Here is a 25,331-nt window from a genome sequence, read left to right on the forward strand (position 1 = left end):
CTCTCTCTCTTCGGACCGACGCTTAAAATATTCTCTCTCTCCGTACGAAACTTCAGGTCACCAAGATTTTCCAGAAAAAGAAGAACTCGGTGACGTACAGCTTCAGACAGTCCTTCTCTCTGTACGGGATGCAAGTCATCTTGTTTGATAACCAATGTAAGTGGCATTGTCTTGTTTACTTGTTTACATGACCGCGTGTGATGCAGCACAGTGACGCACCCTGCAGGGATCAGAGGCCCAACGGGCTGTGACGTTGGTTCAACTCTCCAGACTTCAGTGTGTTAAACGTGGGTTTTGATCGCTGCCCCTTGTGTATGTGTGTGTGTGTGTGTGTGTGTCTCCCTCTCTTTGCCCTTCCAGATTACCCGAATGGAATCAGGCTTACATCAGCCATCCCAGGGGCGGACATCAAAGTGCTCATCAACTTTAACGCGCCCAACCCGCAGGACCGCAAGAAGTTCACAGACGACCTGCGAGAGTCCATCGCCGAGGTCCAGGAAATGGAGAAGTACAGAATAGAGTGTGAGCTGCCTTTTCTTCCATTTCTCCCTCCGTGTTTTCCTCCCGTCCACCTCGGGCTGCGTAGAGTAGAAACATGGTCCTCATTACTCCACCGCGGCGCTTTACGAGGGACAATGTTGACAGAGTTCACAGGATGACTCACAGAAGGGACAGTTGTTTTTTTATTTCTTTTTTTTTTTTTTTTGGTGGAAACTGAAACAAGCTAAAAACCCGTCGTGGCGCAGAGAGCAGGGTGTGATCAGCTCACGAGCTCCAGACAGCGAGAGCTGGCTGAACACACCACAGAGACGTTGTGTGAAGTAATCCTCTGGCCCGGGCGTGAGACCTTTACACACAAAAAAACACACCGACACTTACCTCAGTCCTTTTTCCTCGGCTCTTCTTCCCCCCGCAGCCGAGCTGGAGAAGCAGAAGGGCGTGGTGAGGCCCAGCATGTCGCAGAGCTCCGGGCTGAAGAAGGAGGCCGGCAACGGGAACATGAACCGCGCCAGCCTGGACGACACCTACGCCATGGGCGAGGGCCTGAAGCGCAGCGCCCTCAGCAGCTCCCTGCGAGACCTCTCCGACGCAGGTACAGCAAAACCTCTCTGCTTCCTAGCGGCTCTTTAGCGGGACACTCTCTCCCCCGCGGTCCTCCACCTCTCTGAGGGGGAAACAACAAGTTCTCCCCTTTTTAAATCCACTACATGTGATCGTTTGGGAGTCTAAACCATGTTTGACCTCAGCATACTTTTGTTTTTTATTGAAAGACCAATACAGACCTATTTGTGAAGCAGGTTTTATGGTTTAGAAACTCTGATTACCTGGGTGATGAATGAAATTGACGGGCAGTTCTCACCCTGATCACCTGGATGACTTTATTTCTGAACATTGCCATCCGTGTGTTTTTTTTTATCGTCACATTTTGTTTCCCTTCGTTTTAACCTCGCACTTTTTGCACACCTGAGTTTGTTTTTATTCAAAAAGCATTTTATGGTAATCTTTTAAGTTTTTATTCCAGCATCATTTGCCATTTCCCCTCTCTCTCTCTCTCTCTCTCTCTCTCTCTCTCTCTCTCTCTCTCTCCCCCTTTCTCTCTCTCTCTCTCTCTTTCTCTCTCTCTCTCTCTCTCTCTCTTTCTCTCTCTCTCTCTCGCGTATATCTGTGAACCAACAGAAACCGGATGTGTAGCGACGAGATCCAGCTGTAGTCCTTCAGTAATTTCACAGCCATGAACACATCGGTGTGTAGCTCCGCCTCTGAAGCAGAATACATTTCATTCATTACAGATAACAGCTGTGTGACGTTGTCAAGCGATTACCTCGATAACCAAATGAAATCCAGGCGAGGGTCTGCCTCTGTGTTGTTCCTGTGATCTCTACCTGGAAGGGGGTCGCTCGGTGAGGTCTAGGAGTCGGTCCTCTAGGAGTCGGTCCTCTAGGAGTCCGTTCTCTAGGAGTCCGTTCTCTGGGAGTCCGTTCTCTGGGAGTCCGTTCTCTAGGAGTCCGTCCTCTAGGAGTCCGTTCTCTAGGAGTCCGTTCTCTAGGAGTCCGTCCTCTAGGAGTCCGTTCTCTAGGAGTCCGTTCTCTAGGAGTCCGTCCTCTAGGAGTCCGTTCTCTAGGAGTCCGTCCTCTAGGAGTCCGTCCTCTAGGAGTCCGTTCTCTAGGAGTCCGTCCCCTCGGAGTCGGTTCTCTTGGAGTCGGTTCTCTAGGAGTCGGTTCTCTCCGAGTCGGTTCTCTAGGAGTCCGTCCTCTAGGAGTCGGTTCTCTAAGAGTCCGTCCTTTAGGAGTCGGTTCTTTAGGAGTCGGTTCTTTAGGAGTCGGTCCTTTAGGAGTCGGTTCTCCAGGAGTCGGTCCTTTAGGAGTCGGTTCTCCAGGAGTCGGTTCTCCAGGAGTCGGTTCTTTAGGAGTCGGTTCTCTAGGAGTCCGTCCTGTAGGAGTCGGTTCTTTAGGAGTCGGTTCTCCAGGAGTCGGTTCTCCAGGAGTCGGTTCTCTAGGAGTCCCTCCTCCTCTCTGGTTCTCCATGCAGGACGTGTGGCATGTTAGTGGCTCATTTTTGTTCAGTGTTTTTTTTTCTTTTTTCCTTTCCTGCCATACTCCCATTCCATGTGTATTTACTGTGTTATTTCCATACACATCAGGTCTTTTCCTGTTTATGTGTGATTATTGGTCATGTTTCATTGGCTGAGTGTGCCTAACAACGGCAAAAAGAGACGTGCTCTGTTCGCCCCTCAGACCTGTATATGCCTGTACATCCCATGTGCAACAACCACTGTATTGCTTTTGATGTGTCTGCTCCTCCGTGTCTCTGAGACTCACCACCAAAACACGTTTTAGAAGAAGAAGAAACGACATCTCACGGCAACATTACCAAACGAAACGTCGCAATTTTAGTAAAAAAAAAGGGTTTTTTTAAATTTGATTGCGACCTTTTGCTTAAAAAAAAATTCCCCTCGGTCCATTTCACTTGATGCCTCCAGAGTCCACATTTGTTAAGATTTATAGAGAATGCATTCAAATAAATGTAAGCGGAACATTAGTAACGCAGCTTTAGATGTGACTCCACCGGACAGCCAGAGCACCGCCTGTCACCCACCTGACCCAGACCTGAACACGCCCTCTCCCCCTCCCCTGCCCATATTTGGACCCTTACTCACAGCCACAATTCACTGCACTGCCCCCTCCCCTCCCAAGCGTGTGTAGTGGTCCAGGAGTGCTGTCCATCTCTAATCTGTGGTGTTGCATGTCTCGGGCAGGCAAGCGGGGGCGTCGCAGCAGTGCAGGATCACTAGACAGCAATATGGAAGTAAGTTGGAAGCAGCTGGTATCCAAGCTACTCTCTATGTGATGATGTGCACTGTGAAAAAACACACCATTTATTTTGGGTCTTACACCTTCTTTGCTTCATAGACTCAGTCCATTTTGTTTGGATCATTTATTTTTCCTTCCTGGGATGCCTTAGGACCTGCTTGCCTCAGTTAGTGTGCATGCGTTGGGTTTGCCTGCCTCTGATCGTGCCCCTCCCTCCCCCCTCTCCCTCACACACACCTTTTTTTGGAAGCCAGGGATGTCCTCATGTTGGTCATGTTATATGACCAACACACACCTTATCTTCAACAAGCATGACTCTACTAATCCCTCCTCTGGTCCCTTTGTCGCCTGTCTGTCTTCCATCCAATCACCTTCCAAGCGCTTTTCATTTGGTTTCTATTTCTCTGTGGCAGGGTGGTAGCTCTGTGAGCCGCTAGGGAACTCAACATCTTCTGCAGCCCCTCCCCCCCCTCCCTATCCAGGACTCATGCTGTAAAGTTCAGGGAGAAGAATCGCAGCCTTTAACAGTCTAGAGTACTACGATGGGCTTCACAGAGACTTCTAAAGACGTGGATTTCATTCATTCACCTCTCCCCTTCATTTCATGTGTCCATGAGTCCATAATGTGTTGGGTTGAAGTCTGGGACCCTGGAAATTTCATTCTGCTTTCGAAGACGTCATGTGGTCTTTCTCCAGTCTTAGATGAAGCATGTGCCACAAGGGAAAGCTTTTTTCTTAAATATGTATTTGGGAAGGTCATACCTTGTATATGTAGTGTTGATCCAGAGCAAAGGAGGACAAGGTGACCGGCCTGTTGTCTGCACACCAGAGCGTAGTTCCTCCTGCCTTCTGACTCTCTAGTTGAATGCTAACGTGTGGATGCTGAGTTTTTTCTTTTGTTGCCTGTCACATCCTCTGCATGTGGAAACTATGATAACAAGTTGCATGTGTGACTCTTAAGAGGGGTTTGGCACACCGACTGCAATGAAGATGAAATGTTGTCTTTTTCTCCCCCCTGTCGATGTTCTTTATGCTATAACGGTGTTTGTGTAATTGCTCTTGTTACAGATTTACTGTCTCAAGCCGGTTAGCTCCTTTACAGCAGAGGAAATAGGCCCCCTTCATCCTGACGCTGAAATACTCCTCGCGTTGCTGCTGCCTACCATGAAAACATTTTTTCAGTTTCCTCATTTGCATGCTCTATAACATTTTTGCTACTTGTTTATCTGAAATCAGAAAAACCTGTGACTTCATCCCGCTGGTGCCGTGTGGCTGTGGTTTTAGTCGGTGTCGTGCAGTAGCTCTTGCACAGTGTCTGACGGAGTTGCCGTTACTTTATTTGTACCTATCTCCCTCCCTGCAGGGCTCCATCATTAGCAGCCCGCACACCCGCCGGAGAGCCGCCGCGCCGCGTGAGGCCCCGCCCCCGCGCGGCCACGCCGCCTCCGTCCCCAACCCGGCGTCGACCTCCATCCTCGGGTCGCTCTTTGGCGGCAAGCGAGGCAAGCCGTCGTCTCAGAGCCACGCCCCTTTCCCCCCACCCGCCGCCCAGCCCACCCTCATATCCCACAAGCCCCACCCGACCAACCTGCACCACACGGCGCAGGTGGCGCACACGGTGCAGCTCCACGGCCCCCACTCCTCCCAGTACTGCCAAGTCCCGCAGAACCCGCCGCCGTACCACCACCACCACCACTACCACCCGCCCCCCCACACGCAGTACCACCAGCACCCGGGCTACGGCTCCCAGGCGCAGCAGCAGCAGCAGCAGCAGCAGCAGCAGCACAGCCATTACAGCCAGCACTCCCACCACGCCCAGCACGCCCAGCACCACCACAGTCAGCACGCGGGTTCGGCACCTGGCGGACCCAAACCCAAACACAGTGGCATCAGCACCGTAGTGTGATGCTGCGCACGCAGAGGAGGAGAGAGGAGAGGAGGGGACTTTACAGACGGACACTTGCTTACACCAAAGGGACTGACAGCATGACTCTATGGCCTGTCCACTGTGTTTTACTGCTGCTGTGATGGGAGCCAATCACACGCAGTCCTTTTTCACCTCCAGGTCCAACCAATATGCAGGATGGGAATCGGACTCGGTAGTTCCACCAGGGGCCTTTACTAGTTTGCCTGATCGCAGGCCCCATCAGGGTTTTTTGTGAGGAGGTTCTGTACAGGAAGACCCTCTGTTTTCCACACACACACACACACACACACACACACATCGCCCGGCCGTGACGGCGAAGAGAAGACGTGTTCTCTCACCAAGCCGCTCCCAACTGCTCCACTCCTACAACAGCCCGTCCTACGTCACGTAAACAGAGGAGAGACACGCCCCCGAGCGCGAGGAGGTGGTTCCTCGCGCTCGCAGCCTTTTCAGAAGTCCACTTTCAACTCTTTTGGTTTTGCAGATCCTTCCATCGCAAGAATGCAATGTTTGTGGTGGCCTCCCGTAGCGCTCATGTGTCGTGAAGAACCGAGACGTCATTATTCAAATCAAAAGTTGAACAGCTGATCGTCTCAGTCATGTAGTTCTAGTGCTGTATTTACTGTAGATGACAGCTATATGTGTTGTCTCTTAGCTCTCATAAATAAATGTGCCAATTATTAATGCATAATCTATTTAGTCAAGACTTCATGTACAGTATATTGTGCGTCAAGTAATTTGTAAGATTATACTTACAATTATTATTCTCAGCAAAAATGAATTTTATCAGTATTAAACTGACTCTGTGGTAACAGGATGTAGATCTGAAAGGAGTGAACTCCCATTCAGGCCGGCCTATAATCTATTCTGGAATTGTTTTGCCTTTCTGATGCATACGAAGGAGCCTCTGATGGCAGCTGTTGCATAAAGGCCTCACAGCAGACGAGAAAGCGTCCGGTCGGTTCACTTCTCAGACTGCGGCTGCTTGAACTGAAGGAGAATAGTAATGAAGATTAAGAGTGAAAAGACACTTTAAAACACACTTGGAGGCTCAGATGTTACAAATGGAGCCAACATGTTCAGTCTGTTGCCTTCATTATGCGACAGCTGCTCTCTGACTCTTCAAATCAAAAAAACTAGAAAACCCTTTTGAGAATCTTCTTTTGCCTTCTTTAGTCTATTTGTTTTATTCGCCAACAAGGTGAGTGAATGAAGTTCTTACATAGTGAAGTATTTTTTTCATCTTTTTTTCTATCATATGTGCAATATCTTTGTACTGATTTTGTACATTAACAAGCAAAGTGTCCCTCAAAATTTTTTTCATTTTTTTTTTTTTTTCATGTTGCGTCATTATTTATTTTGTTTTTTTTTTTGTTTGTTTTTTACCCCTGTCAAAGTCTTTCTTAGTAAATTAATGTGTGGCTGTCCTCGTGGTCTCATGAGAGGCACAGACTTGGAGTTCAGTGGAATGTCTAGTAAGTGATTTTTTGCATGTAATGTTATTAATGTGAGGCTATCCTCTGCACATTGTATAACAAATCAGTGTTACCAGAGCAAGTTTAAGTGCAATCATGTTCAGAAGAATGCAGACTTGTACTCTGAGTGGAAGTCTGTTTATCTCGTTGTCCAGGACGAGATTCAGGTGAAAAAAATAATATCCTTTTTTCATTTAAGAATATATAAATACTTAACCTACACAGTCCGCGGTGGAAAGAGGAATGTGTGTATATATTTTAATAAAAGGAAAATGCTTCTCTTTGGGCTGAACACAAATATTTTGCTGGATAAGCACATATGAAAGAACACTTTCATTTTTTTCAGGAAATGCAGTTATAGTATACAACATGCAAACTGAACAAAAGGAACTGGGTATATATGTAAAGAATAACTTTCTACATTCTACAAATAAGAGTCTATTCTAGTGTGTAAATTAGTGACAGTAAACTGTTTGTCCCAATATTCAGGTTGTAAATGTATTTTAACATTCACAAAGAAAACCATTGCCATAAGTCAGGCTTATTCTCACACATTTCTACTCATGGGATTAACAAGGAAAGAGCAGACAGACATATCAGACGGGATATTAATGATCAGTTGAATGTGTCTTCTTTTTTTTGTTTTGTTTTTTGCTATAATTCTGAAATCTTGGGGTGATGTAAAACCCATAAATCTGTTTGTTTTGGTGTGTTGTAGTGCTTCAAATGTCGACTGTCATTCATTCTTTGTGAGAAATTACCCCAGCGATGCACTGCATGGATCATCATGTGTCCTCTTCACTGTGAGCTGATGGGAAGAAAATCAGCCTATATGCATTTTTGGTTTTGATTCATTTTGAATTTCCTGTTGTTGCCCTATGTTAGGCTAGTTATTGAAGCTCGGCATGCATTTCATCCACAAAAGCCATTGTGTAAATTTACAAATATAAAGAACGTTGCACTTCCGCCGCTGAGGGCTTTCATCGTGTAAATATGGGATTAAGGGGTGCAAAACGGATGAACTGCTTGGAAGGAGGGTTTATCTTTACGAAGCCCTAAAGGGACCAAGAGGGAGACCAATGGGGTTTAAAGCAGCTGTACATAATGTGTATATGATCAGGACTCTATTCTGATAACAGCAGTTAAGATCACGGTGTATCCGCGTCACCTCGTGAGGTGACACATGAACATATCGATTGTCTTCGGCCTCCAGCTGTCATAGACTGATATCTGCTGTAGGAAGCAAAAACAGACTGTTAGAAGGTTAGCTGCCATTTACATCCAGCTCTTTTTTTTTTTTCTTCATACATGCCCCACCCCACACACTTCCACACACACACACACACACACACACACACACACACACACACACACACACACACACACACACACACACACAGACAGACAGACAGACCTACACACATCCTGCTGCAAGCTGTTCAGTCTGGTGTGAGACACATTTTAAAAAGAGGGAAAAGACAAGAATGGCCTCATTTATATGTGCATTCTGTTTGTTCAGTGAGTAGTGAGTCAGTAAGACCCCAGTTATTGTAAAACTTCCAACTGTGACAATGTTGAGAACGCAAAATAAACAAATATATGACTTATGGTATATGCATGTGTTGTTTTTGCTCTTAAGTGTATATAATATATCAACTCATCGAGCACTGAGTCGCTGCAAGTGAGCATCAAAGAGAAAAATCGATAGTTTTTTTGTTTCCTCCTTTTGGTCCAATGCATTTCACATTAGACTCTTATCTTCAGGCTCCAGCATTGTTTCCATGACTTAGTGCTGCAGCATTTCCACCAGAGGGCATGCATCACATGCTATACAACGAAAAGGAAAATCTGTGCCATTACACCATCTACGGGTGGAAAGTGTACCTGCTGCACAGCTGCTCAGGATCAGCCAGCAAAGTGATTTATAGTCACACCTCTGATTTATAATAGTAAAGCTTATTAATCAAGAACAAAACATTTATAACTGTTTATGAATTGCTTACTAATAAGTGTTCACATTGGAACAATGCTTCAGGAATGAGGAATTAAGTGTTTACTCCTGCTGTACTAATGCTAAACACCGTGGAGTTATTACCATATTCTTTAAAATAGCGCTCGGCCTCATTCAGGTTTCAAAGAACACATTTTAATTCCCATAAATCCGTACCTGCTTCCTGTTTTCTGCATGAAGTGCCCTCCTCAGCACTGCAGTAGACGTCTGTGTTCAACATTGTGTGGCAGAGCCTCGGATCCCCTGCACACTGTTCATAAGAGATAAACCGTTATCTGCATGAGCAGATGGCTTCCCTTCACGTCCAATGCGCCATGACAGTTATCGCTCCTCACACCGACGTTGCTCTCTGTCTTCGGTGAGTTACAAAGCGGGGATATTCCCTGTGCTACGGAGAACTTTGAACACAGAATAACATTTGTTGGGATGACTCGCACCACAAGAAGTAACTTCCAGGTGGCTTGACTTTAAAAGGTTTGTATTACTCTTTATTTTATTTGGAAAAGAAGGGATTTTTACATTTGGCTGTGTTTATTACAGCTTCAGAGATATTTAATATATTTCACCTCAGATGTATTTGGCACATTTTTGTTGCTGCTTAATGTTCATCTTGTTCTAATACATGTGTATACACATTGTCTGCTTTTAGACATATCCACTATAGTAACTTGCTGAGTGTTGCACCGTAAGCCTGTTTATCACACAAACAGGAAATTGCAGTGCAGAAAGGAATAACCTTTCCTTCCTCATCCTGCAGGATGCTCTGCGATTTAACTGTAGCTGTCTTCCTCATCTGGGCCACATTGAGCGTGCACACTGCTGAGCCACCCTGCCTGTGTTCGGCCCCCATGCTGGCTGGTCTGCAGGTCAATTGCAGCTCTTTAAACCTCGTGGAGCTTCCTCATCTGCCGCCAGACACCACGGAGCTCCATGTGCAGGACAGCCGGCTCAGCTCGGTGACTCCGGGCCTCTTCGACGGGCTGATCGGTCTGAAAAAGGTTTCCCTGTCTGGGAATCCTTTCCACTGTGACTGTCGGATCCAGTACCTGAGGAACTGGCTGCTGAAGAACAGGGCCGTGATCTCAGTGGAGCCCGTCTGTGCCAGTCCACGCTCTGTGGCCCAGAGAGCCATCGCTGACCTCGGGGATGATCACTTCTCCTCTTGTGCCGCGGCCGGCTGCACTGGTGGGACTTATAACACGGCGATGGGAGTGATGCTGTGCTGCCTTATTATTCTGCTTCTGTGGAGCTTGAGACTCGCCAAAAGGTCCTCTGTCACGCTGTACATATACGAGAGACATTCGGGATTCCGGGCCGAGACTCTGCGCTCAGAATCAGAATCAGAATCAGAAACTTTTTTATTGCCACGGCTTGTAGTTGGTGATCTGCCTGAGACCTCTCCATACAGAAGGAGAGTCACTTGCTGAGAGCTGATGTTGCAGCTTCTCAGAGTACAGTCGTTTAGCATCTCTCACCGCCTTGCTAAACCTGTATTTTGACTCTGTGTACAAGTCCTTGTCCCCACTTCTGCAGGCGTAGCGATCTGAGCTCTGCTGTGAACCAGGGTTTCAGACACCCTGGAGCTGGATGGAGCATAGCTGTCCTCGCAGAAGCTGATGTATGACGTTACAGCCTCTGTGTACTCATCCAGACTGTTAGTAGCAGTCCTGAAAACGTCCCAGTCAGTGCAGTCCAAGCGCGCCCGGAGATCCTCCATAGCCTCACTGGTCCACTTCTTGAACTTCCTCACCACAGGTTTGCAGAGTTTTAGTTCCTGCCTGTATGAGGGAATCAGGTGAACCATGGCGTGGTCGGAGTTTCCCAGTGCAGCACGGGGGACTGCGTGATAAGCCCTGCTGATGGTGGAGTAGCAGTGGTCCAGTATGCTCCACTCTCGAGTAGGGCATTTTATTAATTGTCTGTATTTGGGGAGTTCGTGTGTGAGGTTTCCTTTGTTAAAGTCCCCCCAGGACAATAACTAGGGAGTCCGGGTAGGTCCGCTCCACACACCGTATCTGCTCGGCGAGTGACCGCTGTGCCTCCTGCGCGTTGCTCTGCGGCGGCATGTAAACACCGACCAGGATGATTGAAGCGAACTCACGTGGGGAGTAGAAGGGTTTGCAATGGATGATGAAGGATTCCAGGTCCGGCGAACAGTGCTGTGGAATTACTGTTACGTCGTTGCACCAGCTGTGGTTGGAGTAGAAGCAGATTCCTCCACCCTTCGTCTTGCCGGAGAGCTCCGTGTGGCGGTCCGCAACGGAACAGCTGGAAGCCAGACAGCTGGAGCGCGGAGTCCGGAATGGATCCACAGAGCCAGGTCTCCGTGAAGCACAGAACGGAGGAAGTGGGAAAAGTCTCTGTCTCTCCTCACCAGCAGCTGGAGTTCGTCCAGTTTATTACACAATGAGCGGACGTCGGAGAGGAATATACCGGGCAACGCTGTGCGGGCTCCCCGTTTGCTGAGGCGCACGAGCGCTCCAGCGCGTTTCCCTCTCCTACGGCGTTTCAGCGCATGCGTTAAGGTGAGCGCACCTTTGACAAGAATGTCCAGAAGTTCCACGGAAGTTAAAAAAGTTGGCCCAAACACAGGAGGAGGCTGCACACGGACGCCAGCGAGGAGTCTTTCACTTGTGCAGAGGACCGAGAACAGACACTCATCAACATGGAGTTACTGCCACAAGTACTGGACGTGTTGCACAAGAAGCACAATATGAAGATAAAGGCTATCTAAGCGACCAGCTGTGGGATTACAATAACACTACAAGTGGAAAATAAAGTGGAGGGAAGTCATTTCTTTTGTAATAAAGTTGTTTTTAATGCTAAACTGCTAACATCATGTCTCCTGAGACTTCTTCTGGGTTTCTTACAATGCAACCTGATGTTAATCTGTGATATTTTATTAAATTAGGCAGAACATACAGATACTAAAATGTAAAATATAAAAGGCTATTTTGGGTTTAAATTGCATTGGTAATGTCTAAATACTCTCCGGTCTGTTCATGCTGTAAATTTGTTTTACAGTTGATCTACTTTTTAAAAGAATAGAGACGGTGCAGAACCTGTAGAACAAATCTCCACTGTTCTGTCTGTTACAGATGCCTTGTATGCCTTGTTTCAGTGCCAACGTCATGATTATGTCACTGTGTTCTTGGTAAGATATCCAAAACAATATTCTGTCTGACTGTAACAGTCAGAAACTAAATTTAAGACATTTTGAAGTCCATACACAGTGGCTGTTTTAACATGTAATTAGCTAGACTAGATATATTGCATTATCATTTAAATATGCATAGTCAAAAAAACAAGATTTAAAATATCTAGAAGGACATTTTTCCTATCCAAAATTGTCATTTCTGATATATTTTTTATATCGAGAATGAAAATCCTGGATATCTTGAGTAAAATTATGACTTGGTAAAACTCCCATTTTAGATTGCTAAGAGTTATTTCATTTCAGCGAGCCAAGATAAAAACCATTTCATTTCTCCATAATGTAATTTTGACTATCCAAAACACATTGGGGCAAGTAAGATCACATTATAAATATCCACAATTGGCAATATGATAACACTCCTACTATTGTCTGGAATTATGGAGACCTTTTATTTTATGTAACACCTCAAAGAGTCCGAAATTAGTGTTTTGTTAATGCATGTAAGCATGTAAATTGAGATAATAAAAAAATATGCACCTAAAAGAAGAGCATAATAGGTCAAAGGTCAAATGTGGAACTTTTACTTTGTAAAAACGTTTAATTTGATACAGTACGAATGTTAGATGTACCCTCATGCTTAAGAGTTATTTTCACTTTTCACCATGAACCAATAAATCCTAATTCCATAGGTGCATATTTTTATATTTGTTAAAAACTCTTATTTTAAAAACCGGAAGTGGTCACGCGTTTATCGTCCAGCCCCTCTTCGCCTGCTTCCGGTCTGGGCCGTTTAAAATATAAATCATGATTTTAATGCGTTCGCCAAGGACGTGACCGTGAGTGCCTCTCAGTTTTTACCTCTTCAACCAAAACATACCGGTCTGCTCCGTTTCGTCTTCATGAAACCGTAGACGGCAGTTTTTTAATTTCCGAGAAAAATAGTTTGGCCATTGAGTGAAGGCTGTGACACGGTATCGGCTGCGCGCATGCGCAGTGTATCTGCAGCTGTGGCGTTGTGGCGTCACTGCCACAGACTGTGGGCAGAAATATATTGATGGTGGCCCGCTCATGTTAATAATGTAACATTTAATTATAAATGTCATTTAAAAAATCATAGTATGTATAATTATGAATTGAGTAATCATAAAAAATGCAATAACATGTTGTATGAAAAGCACATTACAGTATGCCAGGGCATAATTATGCTTTTAATTGTTTAGAAATGACCTGTTATACTATGCCTTCATAATAAATGTCATATTATAGTGTAGTATGACATAAAAAAAAGCATAACACATGTCCTAGTATACATGTCATGAAAAATGCCATAAAAATACCAAAGTATGCCATGAATATATCACAAAAAACAATGATTCCATGTGAAATGTAATAGGATAGAAATGGTTACGCCATAAAAATATGCAATTACCAATGTCTTAGAACATATCATAATATAGTATGTAATATAAAATGATGGATTGCGCCCTCCGGGTTGGGAGTAAGTCGCTGCACCGAGCAAAGAAGTCCAACTATCTCAGGGTGTTGCAATACGCTCAGGCGGATCGGTGTAGCGTCAGCAGTGATGGAGGCTTTGCACCGGACTGTTGTAGTGAGGAGGGACCTGAGCCGCAAGGCAAAGCTCTCACTTTAGCAGTTCTGCCACATTCCAACCCTCACTCAGCCGTAAACTTTGGGTAAAGTGACTTAAAGAATGAGTTTGTGGATACAAGCGACCAAAATGAGATTCCTTCCAGCTGATCAGGATGGACACTTCCTTTAGAGGGTTAATAGAGATAAAAGGCCCAGAGATTGACCCAGAACACCCTAGATTGATCGTATATATTCTCTGGCCTTGGAATGCATTAGGGTATTATAAATAATATGCAATAATATGATTATTATTTGTGCATTTGGATATTATTGTAAGGTGTTTGCTAAGGGATTTTTTTGGGGCTTCAATGTAAATATTTTAGTTTTATTTGTGTTAGTTTCAACGTTCCCCCTGATCACCAAGGTTTAAAAGTACAAATTAAAAACATGTGATATTCATATTGCTTTGAAATACATCACAGCACTATTAGTAAACATTTGAAATGGACTCCAAGTTAAATATGAGAAATGACACGACTTTAAGTAAGAGACTGTGAGGTGAATCACTGTATTCATCAGTTTTATCACATTTTGCTTCATAAAAGGTTTTTGTTGAATACATCATCATTGATAAAAGTGATAATAAAACAGTGTTTCATGTGTTTTGTTCAATTTCTGGTCGTGATGTCTGAAAAATGTAAAACCTTTTGTGCTTCTTTCAGGCATCGAACCTAAAACCCATTAAAAAAAGGAGACGAGGGAACAGAAATGCTTACTCACTTCCAGGTATTAGGACTCTTTACTGCAGCACTATTATTCTGCCTCCACCTACATCATCAACAAAAATACATAATATGTTTACGAAAAGAAAAAGGTCTGTTAAAGCGATCAATACCGTGATCTCTGATAAGTCGTCAACCGTTTTTCATTCAAATAAAACACTAACTGTTCCTTGTATTTTCTGACATTAAGGTATTTACAATGACAAAAATACCACAAATGATGAAAAGTTTTTGACTGCCATTGTACTTGTATATAAAAAGAACGTCTATGCATCTTTTACTTCTGGAATTATAATTATAAAGCAAAACAATGTACAGTATTTTTACAATATAATGAACATGAAATAAAAGTTATGGCAGGAAGATATGGTAACATTTAACAAAGATCAAAGTCTCTGATCTGTGCAAATACTCATGGCGAGACACAATGCAGACGGATAGAACTATCAGAGGACAAGAGGCCTACTGCACATCAAACAGCTGTTTTTACAGTATTACTCTCATAGTCATGCATAGATTTTACAAGATAAATGGGTTAACAAATGACTAAAAATGCAATAATAAAAAGTCACCTTAAGAGTAAAGGGCAACCGTTAACATCTGAATATGTCTCTTAAAAACACTGGTAAGTTCTTGTAATAAATATAGGATGATTTTAGGATTTGCAAATATCTAAAAGATGACTATCGTCTAAAAAAATACTGAGTCGGGTCAAATAAGGCAGTTCCTCAAACGTTTCCTTAATGAAAACAGGTAATTAAAGACCATCACAGAAACAATATAAAAGAGCGGTTGAGCGTAACAGTTACACAATTTTCATTTTCTCTAACGTCCCCCATGTTAAACGTTTAAAAGCTGGCCCATAATGTGTCGACGCAACGTCCACAGTGTCACACACAGTTTAATGCCCGACCCACTCGGACCTGCGCGATGGCACGGAACCCGCCGGCTCACCTCTACTGAGGCTCGAACTTCTCCTGCTCCAAGATGCGCTCCACGGCCTCGGCCACGTCCTGCACCAGGTGGTCCGGCTCCACCAGTGCCGGGTCGAACCGGAAGTCCCGGTGGCCGTGGAACACGGTCTCCTTGATGCAGCGACTGGCGTCGGGCGGCACCTCCTCGTTGGGGTTGTAGACGCCCGTGCAGACCAGGACCGACTTGCAGGACGTGGCGGAGGGCAGCGCCAGCTCGCTCTCCCACAGGTTGTCGCTCTGCTCCTGCTGGGGCACTGCAGCCGTGGACCCCGCGGCGGAGACCATCTGAGCAACGGCTTTGGGGTTCTCTCTGGCAACTCTCTCCTCCAGGTAGCGGTTGTATAGATTGGCGCCGTAGATGTCAGTCATGAGGTTATCCCTTAGAGTGCAGAAGGTGGGGGGGGTTGAGGTTATTTAGTGTTCTGGGCAGTAGCATTAAAAGCAAGAGGCCTTTTCTTTTTTCAGGAAGACATCTTGACTTGTCAGAGAAAAAGCACAGGTGTAAATAATGATAGGAATGATGGCCGAATTCCATTTAGCTGCATTGATTTCAGGTTCCTGGTATCTGGCTCACTCACTGGAACACTTAAACAGCGCATGCTGCGTTCACTTTACCTCGGAAATAGGAATTAGGAGCTGGCCATGAGGTCACACTCGAGTTGATGTTCCAGTTCAACAAGTCGGGAAACTTATTGAGGTTTTCTGTGGCCAGGTCAGCCACTGTCAGCAACACCAGTTGATAACAACATAACAGTGGTATGTGTGGTGTGTGTTTGACTGATTTAATGCAACACATGTGAGACAAAAGATCTTATAAACAGCAATTTACTACAGCTGTGATTTTGAGGTGGAGGTCAGTGAGGTTTTGTCAGACTATTGAAGTCGTAAATCCGACTTCAGAACTCCGACTTCAGAGATAAAGACTCTCCAGCTGAAGTCATGGTGAGTGTCATTAGTAACACGAGTGCTTTCCCTGCACGTCAAACCGGCCGCTGTGAAAAAAGCCTGTTAAAGCAGCGGCTGTAAAAACACAATCGTGAGGGAAAAGATGAAGTGAAACGTGCAAGTTTCTGAGAGGAAGGTGTGAAAAAGGAAGAGAAGAAGTAAATGAGTGGAGTTCTGTATTGTCATGAGACTCTTCTCATCAGATAATTGAGCAACAGCTCAGCATTTCTTGTTCGCTTAAGTTGCAAACGAGTTAAAATGTGAGCCAACGCACTTTCAAAAAGAGGTTAATAAAAGTCAGCTCACCTCAATGTTCCTATTCAGTACTTTTTCATGACTAACATGCATTGCCATCAGACTGTCACAATGGATTCTCAACATGAGGGTCACATCACTGTCATACTTCATTACATTTACGTATTATATGCTATTAACTACATGTATAATGCAGTGAGAGAACAAAATGGTGCCTTACCCTATGGCATAAAGGGAAGTGACAGGATGTTTCCATTGCCTCTGCATGGCCTGGCTTCTGATGAGGTACTCTGCAAAATGGTAGGTCAGCTCGCTGGGTTTCCCCATAAGCGCCTCGTACTTCAGGTCTTTACCGGTTATCTTCTTGTAGATGTTCTCCAGGCACACGAGAAACATGCCATGGCCAAACCTGAACCCAGTGGGATCAAACGGGGACACGGTTAGAGTTTCATCATAGCGTTAATAAAATGAAACCCTTCTTTAAGCGGCGGGTACCGTGGAGAGTGGGCCTCGGCCATCCACATGAGGTCCATGTTGCAGGCCAGCAGGGGGAGGTGAGGCACCTTCTGGGTGGTTTGGTGAACACTGCTGAGGTTACCATTGGTCAACAAGATGTCCACGATCAGCTGCAAGTGGGTCTCCCATCGGATGGGCTCCCCGAACAGGACCACGGCTGCGTGTGGAATGAAATGAAATGAAAAAGAGTGCCGTCAACTGTCTGCTCGTCTATTTGTCTGAACTAAAGCGATGCCGGTGAGCAGTGAGAGGAGGGTTTCCCATTCTCACCTTCAACCTTAGGAAGGTTGCCAACAGGATTGGACTGCAATGAAAGAAAAGAAACTAAACATGCCGTATGCGACTAAACAGCAGTGTGATGTTTTTTTTTGTTATGACTGACATCCAAACTTCTTCATTTCAATAACTCACCGGCAGTTTGGGTCTCCTGTTGTGATCCACCATGTCCAGCAGTGGGAACGACTCCCTCAGCATATCAACGCTGATCACGTTGTTGAATCCCACGCTGAAGACACAGAGCGTTAAGGGAAAGTGATGAATGTTACGCTAGCCTAATGTGAGTTGCAAATAGAAAACTGAATAAAAAAAGCAAGATTCAAGGATACTTTTTTGCTATTTCCAGGACGGGTCCCTGTCCAGACACCAGCACACACTTGTCATGAAACTTCTTCAACATCCTCAGGGGACTGTGGGACATGATGACTTGATCTTGTGTAATCTGGAAATAGATTAAAGGGTTAGAAGAGGTCAATAGCAGAGGGGACAGTGGACATAAGATTAATTCCTCCCATGTGTAAAAAAAAAGAAAGTGCGTGTTTTATTGGTTCACAGAGCCGAACGTGAAGCCTGTGTCACAGTTTGATGACTCACAGGGACTCCCAGAAGGTGAGCGAGCTGGTCCGCTTTTGTTTGTCGTAGGCAATTCCCTGCGTTTGTGACAAAAACAACAGGCACCACAAATTGTCCCCGAGAGTCGACCAGCTTCTCGAACGCCTTCTTTGCAGCAGGGATCGGCTGCCTTCCCCGGACGAGCACGCCATCGATGTCGAATAGCAGCCCAAAGCTGGGCTGCTGCTGAAGGAGAGAAACAACAATAACAAAAACTAGTTAATCAACCAAACTGGAGAGATTTTGGCTCTTTTTTTTCTTTCTACATGTAGCATGTGACTAAATGAGGATAACTGATGCCAGCTGGTCAATACGAATACATTTAGGGGTAAATTGTAATTCATGAACACCATATCAGACTTTAAAGTGGCCGATTGAGAAATGTAAAGTGATATTTTGAAACCCCTCATCAAAGGCTTCATTTCTACAGAAAATTAAATAATGAATGAAATGACTTAAATGTACTTTGTGTAACGTTTTATAATGACATCTTAGTGACGCTAGAGTACGACATAATGTGGGCCCTTTATTATTTTGGCAACATACGGGTCAGCCATAGAGTCTATAGTGAGAATCCTATGGTGACACAGCATTTATAGCATGTGTGTGTGTGTACGTATGTATGTATGTATATATATATATATATATATATATATATATATATATATATATATATATATATATGGGTATTTGGTTATATTGTTAGTATATTACAAATACTCAGAAATACATCCAAACAGATAATGTAAAAGGCTATTTTATCGAATGTTGTTTTAGGTTACTGGGGTTGAAAAACAAAAACGAACTGGGAACACAATGTATCCGCACATTGTTATTCTCATGGGGGAATCACACAGTAGCTACAGCTGCTCTGGTCCCTGATGGCAGACACCCTGTTGGTTTTTCATCTCTGAGAAAGTTGCATGCAACATTGTATGCAACGTCTCTTTTAATACATACTAACAAAAAAAAAAGAAGAAATGATGTAACAGCTGCAAAGTACCGTCTTGTCAACAAGCATTGTTTCTGCGCCTGAGCTCTCCGGCGCAGCAACAGCTAGAACCGTACCTTGCCGTTAGACTGAGTTCCGCAAAACCCGCACTGAGAACCGACATTCCCAGCTTTTCGTCGGGCTTGACGGTTACTCAGGGTGCACAAGCCCCGGTACAACGGCAGGAGTCCCCTCATCTCCTCTTTTCTACAGAAAAGGAAGAGGAAAACAAAAAAAAATAGGAGTAAAAATGACCCGGCATGAAGCGAGAGCCGGCTCGGTCCGGCCGCGCTGGCAGTTGCTGATCGGCTGTATTTTTTTTCTTCTTCTTCGCTTATGATTTTCCGACTGGTCGAGAACCTGATGACGTCACGCGTTTGAAGTAGGCGGGTCTTGTTGCTGCAGCTCTGCCGGAAGGAGATGGAGGGCTACATCTGCAGTGCAAAGCCCCCGCTGCCATTTTAGACACCGAGGTGGAGCTTTCGGTTTCCTCCACGCACGCACGCGTATGCACGTGCGGGGGGAAACCGACGGGAGCGTTGCTGCAGAAACATACGTGCACGCGCGCTCTTCCTCGACCCAGACCTACCATGGGTTCCGTGTCACCAGTGTTTTTAACGAAACATGTGCGTTTCATGTCGTGTATGGGGTGCGGCGGTCCAACATGGGTACGATTTAAATCTCCATTTTGCTCCGCGTACTTTTACCTTGAGGATACTGCGGCTCGTGCGCGGTGTCACGTGCAGCTGTCTGCCTTTGAGAGCCAAAGGGCGGCAAAAAAGTAAAGAAAAAAAATGCTGCAGAGGAATTTGACTGGGGAGTTCTTAACCCGCCCAGTAGAATGTACCTGCTTCTCCTCTCAAACAGGCTCCATACATAAGTACAAGTACAGGATACATTGCTACTGCATCCTTTTGTTTATACAGCAGTAGCTTCTCGCATATTATGGAGTTTGTCCATTCTCAAATGATCTAATTCAAAATTCTGTAAAAGAAACGACATGTTAGGATAACAAATGAAGTCACACAACAGCTCCTCCCCGTGCTCCTCCAGCTTTATTGATAGTTTAAAATTACATTTCTATTTTCTAGGACTTCAGTTGCACTTTCCTTCCGACTTAAAAACTGAGTACAAGCAAATGGTATTTATACAGTAGTCTAAGTGATATTGTACAAAAATAACATTTTGATTTCTGTGAAAACATTTCTTTCCCAAATAACTCCTAATTCTGCTGTTCTGACAACTGCGCTTGATGTTAAATTTTTACCAAGGTAAAAAAAACAAAAAAATTCCAAAGCCGTTTTGAAAGAAAAAGTCTACCTTGGACTACCAAGTGATATTTAAGTTGTAAACAGATTTCTATAAAAGAACGTGTTTCTTTTAATAACTCCAAAATTTTTATATCTTAACAATATAACATGTAGTTTGTTATCGCCCACTTAGCTGCTTGTAGGGCTGAAATGCATCATGTTATGAGCGGTTTCCATGTCATACTCTCTTGGCCAACTCATATCTCACTAAAACAAACCAAAATAACCATACATGGAAGTTCGGTTTCCATTTACTCCCTTCTTCTCTCATTTTATTGAGGCTCACTGCCACAAGCTCAGAGGTCCTATTTATTCCCACGTTTAGTCCCATTCTTCATCTCTGATAACCAGTGGCTTGGAAAGGGGGGGTTCTTTAACAAAGCATTATACATAACACCGCTACCAAACTAAAACATTTTTGTATTGAATGCAGAAAGATTTTTTTTTCACCCCTTTCATTGTATTACATGTCGAGAGGCACACTGGCCTGGGACTAGCCTCCGTTAGCCAACTTTTGGCCAGTGAAGAGGATTCAGAGAAAATAATACAACCAACCATCAATCTGAAAAAAAGGAGGGGCAACAGAGGGCACTGATTACGCGCTGCCTTCATTGGTGCAATCTTTTGCCAGGTGGCCCGCATTTCCGCAGTTGTAGCAGTTCGTCTCGCTGGTTTTAGCGCAATGCACAGCAACGTGGCCGATATCGCCACACCTAGGCATGACAAAGGTAGAGTGGCAAGTTAGTTTACTTGAACGCAAGAGAGAAGAACAAAAAAAAAACATGAACACAAGAAAATAAGCCTTTTGTAATGTTATAAGACAGGAATTAAAAAACTCACCTGTAACATTTCACTTTATCGCAAAGTTTCTGGATGTGACCAAATCCACCGCAGGAGTAGCACTTCTGGTTTTGTGCGTGATCACAGTCACGGGCCATGTGGCCAGCTTTGTTGCAGATGTAGCACAGCTGCTCCCTCTCCTTTTTGGGCTCCTTACAGTCCCGGGAAATATGGCCACTCCTGTGGCAGTTGTAGCACGCTGAACAGCGGGGGGAAAAGGTGGTCATTAATGTATTACTGTTGCAAGAAAAAGTTAGTTGTAAATACATGTTGAATCTTAGATACTTTACTGTTGTGTACCATTAAAATCAAAATGTAATTACTTCAGTAACTGCGGTGTAAGAAACACCACTTCACATCAACTAACAAGAACTGAAATGGAAGAATTTAGAACTGCAATGCACACCATCCTCAGTTTGGTCACAGTCCCTGGCCATGTGTCCTTGGTCTCCACATCGATAACAGAACAGTTCTGTAATAACAGAAAGATTAGTATGCATAGACGAAAGCAAGCCATGCTTTAATTTATGGATTCCCCAAGTGTTTCTCCACAAATTAATGTGTACCAATCGGAGTGCTGCACGAAGACACATATGTAACCCCATACTACAGCTACAAGTAAACAACATGTAAAGCAAAGGAGGTAAACCAGGTTTTTGTGATAATCCTCCTATACTGGGTGTGGCCTGAATAGTAGATAGTACCCTTGCCTCGTCCCCGCCCCCTGCCGCTTCCGCCGCGTCCACGTGGACCACCACTGGAACCATTAGGGCAATGCTTTGCCCAGTGCCCAGAGCGGCCACATTGATAGCACTCACTGCTGTTGCTCATTTCCATTACCTAAACAAAAACAGGACACATTGCAGTTAATAAAAGTCAGTTTAAAAAAATTAATCTTTCCATGGCCTATTGAAAAAACATATCACACTCACACATCGATTTACAGCCTTACATTGTATCGGGCTTACACAGCAAGCACAGAAGGAAAGGATTGTATTGTATATAAGAAGTTTAAATGGCATGATATGCACCATCTTGATTTTCCACAAGGAGAATTCACAATATTGTGTAACCAAGACACACATGTGTACACCAGAATTAGAAAACAATATTTGGGACAATATGGGAGCCAGGATGCATTAGTTTCATTTTCTACATTTTGGCTCAAATGGAGCTTAGAAATTGGCCTCTCGTTGAATAATTAAGCTGCTTAGCATTATAACCTAAAAGCACACACACATTACTAGTCTGCTCACTAATAACTAAAGTTCAAACTACTTAGAAACAGACTTACTGACACAATGCGCTTGAGCTCTAAAACACACATTTAGCCACTTTTTTCATAAGTCGTGTGAAAACCTGTTGATCAATATGTCTCACATTTGAAACCTGAGGGTGGGCCGTGGACTCAAGATGCCATGTCACCAAGAACAGCCTGATCATGGCCATAATTAGAGCAACATATTTTTTACATGGTTGTCAAAACTCTATGGAATCTCTTGAGACAAAGTATACAATTTGGGAAAAAAATACAATCCGTGCGACATGACAGTGCACAACAAACACACTAGTATTAAAAGGAGCCAGTCAATTATGACTATATTTACCGAGGGGAACTAATCTATGATTATTTTATTAAAGAAGGGGTGGGTGGGGGTATATTTGTTGGTTTCTATCAGAAGTGGGCACCAGCCTACAACTAACTACCAGGCTAAACTTACATGATTTTCTCAATGGAATCATGTTGTGATCACCAAAGGGCCAAACTTCTGTTGCTGACAGGGCTAAAGACATCAAGTCGGGAAGAATGTGAGTTAATGAGTAATCAAGCTCCTTGCAATAAGTACCCAGAAGACTACTCAAGAAAAAAGGAAAAGGGCAGTTGGATTTTAAGATAGCGAAACGTTTAAATGAACTGATTAAAACGATTAACTTGTTGCTTCAAGTTATAAAAATAAGTGGTGGTCGTTCAAATTATCACTGGGCCTCAACTGTTTGGGTTTATACATAATACAGACTCTCAACGAAATAAATAAATAAAGCTGCGGGTATAATTCATCTTCAATGGCCTCTGAAGGAGAGCTGCTTCCACTGGAGTAAAAAGCAGCTTATTATGAACACAATCTTGGTTCATTTGGGCCAACATGGTTGCTACTATTACTACATTAAATGGCCATTAAAAGCACGTAGTTAGCTGCGGACCGTTATGTCCCTCATCACATTGTTATGATGAGCATCGGCTAATATAGCAGCGGTTTAATAAGAGCTCCGATACAATTTGGCTAAAATTAAGCATAAACTACGGGGAATACACTTCGCGTGAGCATATCAGCCAATGTGTACCCCCTTGCGAGCTGAAACAAATGCCAAAGGTTGAAGCGACGCTAACGTCGGCCTAGTCACGTTGATTTCACTGCGTGCTCGCGAGACACAGCCGTTGCTGCTGCTGACTGGCTAGCTAGCACATGTTAGCACACCCGCATTACGATCGTGACCAAGAAAGCACGGTTCAGTCGACGACCGAGCGCCGTTCTGCGGCGAAGAAAGTGCCGGTTGAACTGTCACCGCGTCGAGGGTCTGCCGCCGTGGTGTTTTCATTCGGGTGTGCGGATGAATGGAGCACAAAAACAAAGACAATTTCCCGCGCAGGGCGCACCGAGGCGTTGTGGCGAGCAGGCCGGATTCGAAACCCGCTGTACCGTTATCTGACCAAACCAGTGCGTTGTTTTTTTTTGTTTCAAAGGAAACCCCGAGTAGACGTTTAAACAAATTATGCTTTCATCAGTTACAACTCCGCGACGTCCCACTTGTTAGCGCACATCTGATCGACACATTTTTGGTTAAATACATATTTTTTGTGCCGTTATATTGCTTACCTCGCTGGCTACCTTAGCTCTGCCTCCTTCTTTGCGCTACATGCGGTGTGAACAGGAGTAGCGGAATTGTCATTCACAGTATCCAGTAAGAAAATTACCGGACGTTCATTGGTCAAAGGCCCCGCGAGCAGCCAATCAAACGCGAGTATTTCTGGACACCGCCTCAGGGAATCAGTCAATCACGGATACAGATCAGTCCTTTTCCTTAAATCGACTCGCCTTATTTTTCCCACTTCTTTGAAAACATCAAGGGATGTTATATACTTATACTTTAACTGGTATTAGCACTGTGACTACAAGTAATTATGTTATTAAGTGTGGTTTCAGCCCAAGCCAACTTCATGTTCTCCTGCTGGCTTATTAGTTGGAATGCTGCAAGCATTCCAACTATTGTTCTTCAAATCTTTATTAAACTGTTTCTTCTATTTCTTCCATCCGTATTTTGGACCTCTTAAACTCCTTCATATTTTCAGCTACAGAAAAAAGTTAAATTATTCAAATATTCAGTTACTTAAGGACACGATAGCTATGGCTTTTCATATTTCTGACTTTTCAAATTTCCAAATTATTAAGCTTTTTATGATTTTTTTTTATAATGGGACCTAATGGGGAAATCTTCAAATCATCTTCGACTTCAAACATTTACAGTTTCTTCATACGTTGAGCTTGAGACAATATTTAAAATTTCAAATGTTGACAAAACCTTCAGCTATTAATCTACGCTTTTACATTTTTCATACTTTCTCAAATTTTAAAATTATTCAGCTTTTTATCAAAATAAAAATGAATGGTTTCCAATGAAGAACATCTTCAAATCCGCTTTCAACCAGCTAGAGACACCATTTCACCTTTAAAATGTTGACAAAACGTTTAGCTTTTACTGTATTACTCAGCTTTTTGATATATTGTACAGTGTTTTAACTGTCTGCGTTTTCGTTTTATGTTTTTTCCGCACATTTTCTGCCTTTCTCATTATTGTGTGTTGGGCAGCTCACAGCGAGTGACGTCATACTCAGACCGAGAGGACCTGGCGATACAGATATTTTAAACTTGCGCTCTACTCCAAACCGTATACTCTTTGGACATAATTTGCACGCGCGTGAACGGCAGCACACGTGAACTCCCACTAACGTGAAACGGCCGCGCGTGTAAACGCTCGAGAACGGGTGCGCCCGCGCCTTAACGGCGGAGCGCGTGAACTGTAACATTTTTCAGCAGGTATTTTGCCTTTTCTATATTTACAGTAATTATTTTCTATTTATTTATATATTCATCTATTCCGCTATATTAATATATTCAGCTATTTTCACATATATTCAGCTATTCTTTCATTTTCAAATATATAATATTTCAGCTATAAGTTTCAGCTTTTTGCATTCCAACGCATTTTCTGCAGGAAATGCTCTTTCTAGTTGACTTTGAATGGGGTTTCGCCGCGAAGAGAGCAAAAAAACACTCATCTTTGTGCCCATAGTGACTCGCC

The 25,331-nt window shown here is 44.0% G+C and overlaps 4 protein-coding genes across 11 annotated transcripts in view; 2 read left to right on the plus strand and 2 right to left on the minus strand.

The window, feature by feature from the left end:
- The window catches only part of iqsec1a (IQ motif and Sec7 domain ArfGEF 1a), an 84,826-nt gene extending 76,501 nt beyond the window's left edge, over positions 1–8,325 (plus strand). For 3 of the 4 annotated variants that reach the window (XM_068596946.1, XM_068596943.1, XM_068596944.1), the window contains 5 exons: positions 57–156; positions 361–522; positions 917–1,093; positions 3,257–3,306; positions 4,675–8,325. In XM_068596946.1, coding sequence (XP_068453047.1) covers positions 57–156; positions 361–522; positions 917–1,093; positions 3,257–3,306; positions 4,675–5,217 — 1,032 coding nt within the window. In that variant the 3' untranslated portion in view covers positions 5,218–8,325. The remainder of the gene's footprint in view (positions 1–56; positions 157–360; positions 523–916; positions 1,094–3,256; positions 3,307–4,674) is intronic. The other variant, XM_068596945.1, reaches the window with a different exon arrangement.
- Positions 8,326–9,423: 1,098 nt separating this feature from the next.
- On the plus strand, positions 9,424–11,458 carry gp9 (glycoprotein IX platelet). Its single transcript, XM_068598284.1, is given in 2 exon segments — positions 9,424–10,048; positions 11,293–11,458. Coding segments are annotated over 2 exon segments (732 nt in total). The 5' UTR covers positions 9,424–9,482.
- A 2,609-nt stretch (positions 11,459–14,067) lies between these two features.
- Positions 14,068–19,185, minus strand: LOC137800390 (haloacid dehalogenase-like hydrolase domain-containing 5). 2 transcript variants are annotated; one of them, XM_068597570.1, is made up of 8 exons: positions 18,900–19,185; positions 17,814–18,014; positions 17,549–17,661; positions 17,355–17,448; positions 17,214–17,247; positions 16,923–17,100; positions 16,648–16,836; positions 14,068–15,606 (listed from the first exon to the last, which is right to left on the minus strand). In XM_068597570.1, the coding sequence occupies exons 1-8, from the start codon at positions 19,017–19,019 to the stop codon at positions 15,210–15,212; spliced, it is 1,326 nt and encodes a 441-aa protein (XP_068453671.1). In that variant the 5' UTR covers positions 19,020–19,185; the 3' UTR covers positions 14,068–15,209. The 2 variants fall into 2 exon arrangements, with proteins under 2 accessions (XP_068453671.1, XP_068453670.1); XM_068597569.1 differs by having other exon boundaries at positions 17,814–18,017.
- Positions 19,186–19,858: 673 nt separating this feature from the next.
- cnbpa (CCHC-type zinc finger, nucleic acid binding protein a) lies at positions 19,859–24,004 on the minus strand. Of its 4 annotated transcripts, none has more exons than XM_068598158.1 (6): positions 23,849–23,912; positions 22,694–22,756; positions 21,683–21,812; positions 21,379–21,444; positions 20,973–21,171; positions 19,859–20,845 (listed from the first exon to the last, which is right to left on the minus strand). In XM_068598158.1, exons 3-6 carry the CDS (start codon positions 21,807–21,809, stop codon positions 20,728–20,730), a joined length of 510 nt encoding a protein of 169 aa, XP_068454259.1. In that variant the 5' UTR covers positions 21,810–21,812; positions 22,694–22,756; positions 23,849–23,912; the 3' UTR covers positions 19,859–20,727. The 4 variants fall into 4 exon arrangements, with proteins under 4 accessions (XP_068454259.1, XP_068454257.1, XP_068454258.1 ...); XM_068598156.1 differs by having other exon boundaries at positions 21,677–21,812; XM_068598157.1 differs by lacking the exon at positions 22,694–22,756 and having other exon boundaries at positions 23,849–24,004.
- Between the last annotated feature and the right edge of the window lie 1,327 nt (positions 24,005–25,331).

The sequence above is a fragment of the Clinocottus analis genome, unplaced genomic scaffold, assembly GCF_023055335.1.
Source record: "Clinocottus analis isolate CAN_PGR_092001 unplaced genomic scaffold, fCliAna1.0.p SCAF_4, whole genome shotgun sequence".
NCBI classification, from domain to species: Eukaryota; Metazoa; Chordata; class Actinopteri; order Perciformes; family Cottidae; genus Clinocottus; species Clinocottus analis.

Coding starts and splice junctions, on each gene's coding strand:
- LOC137800390 (XM_068597569.1), bottom strand. CDS start 19,019: ATGAGGGGACTCCTGCCGTTGTACCGGGGCTTGTGCACCCTGAGTAAC. Junction 17,248..17,354: donor ACAGGAGACCCAAACTGCCG/GTGAGTTATTGA, acceptor CTTTCATTGCAG/TCCAATCCTGTTGGCAACCT. Junction 15,607..16,647: donor ACTTCCCTTTATGCCATAGG/GTAAGGCACCAT, acceptor CTGCACTCTAAG/GGATAACCTCATGACTGACA.
- cnbpa (XM_068598155.1), bottom strand. CDS start 21,809: ATGGAAATGAGCAACAGCAGTGAGTGCTATCAATGTGGCCGCTCTGGG. Junction 21,172..21,378: donor CTGTGACCAAACTGAGGATG/GTGTGCATTGCA, acceptor CCCGCTGTTCAG/CGTGCTACAACTGCCACAGG. Junction 20,846..20,972: donor GATAAAGTGAAATGTTACAG/GTGAGTTTTTTA, acceptor TGTCATGCCTAG/GTGTGGCGATATCGGCCACG.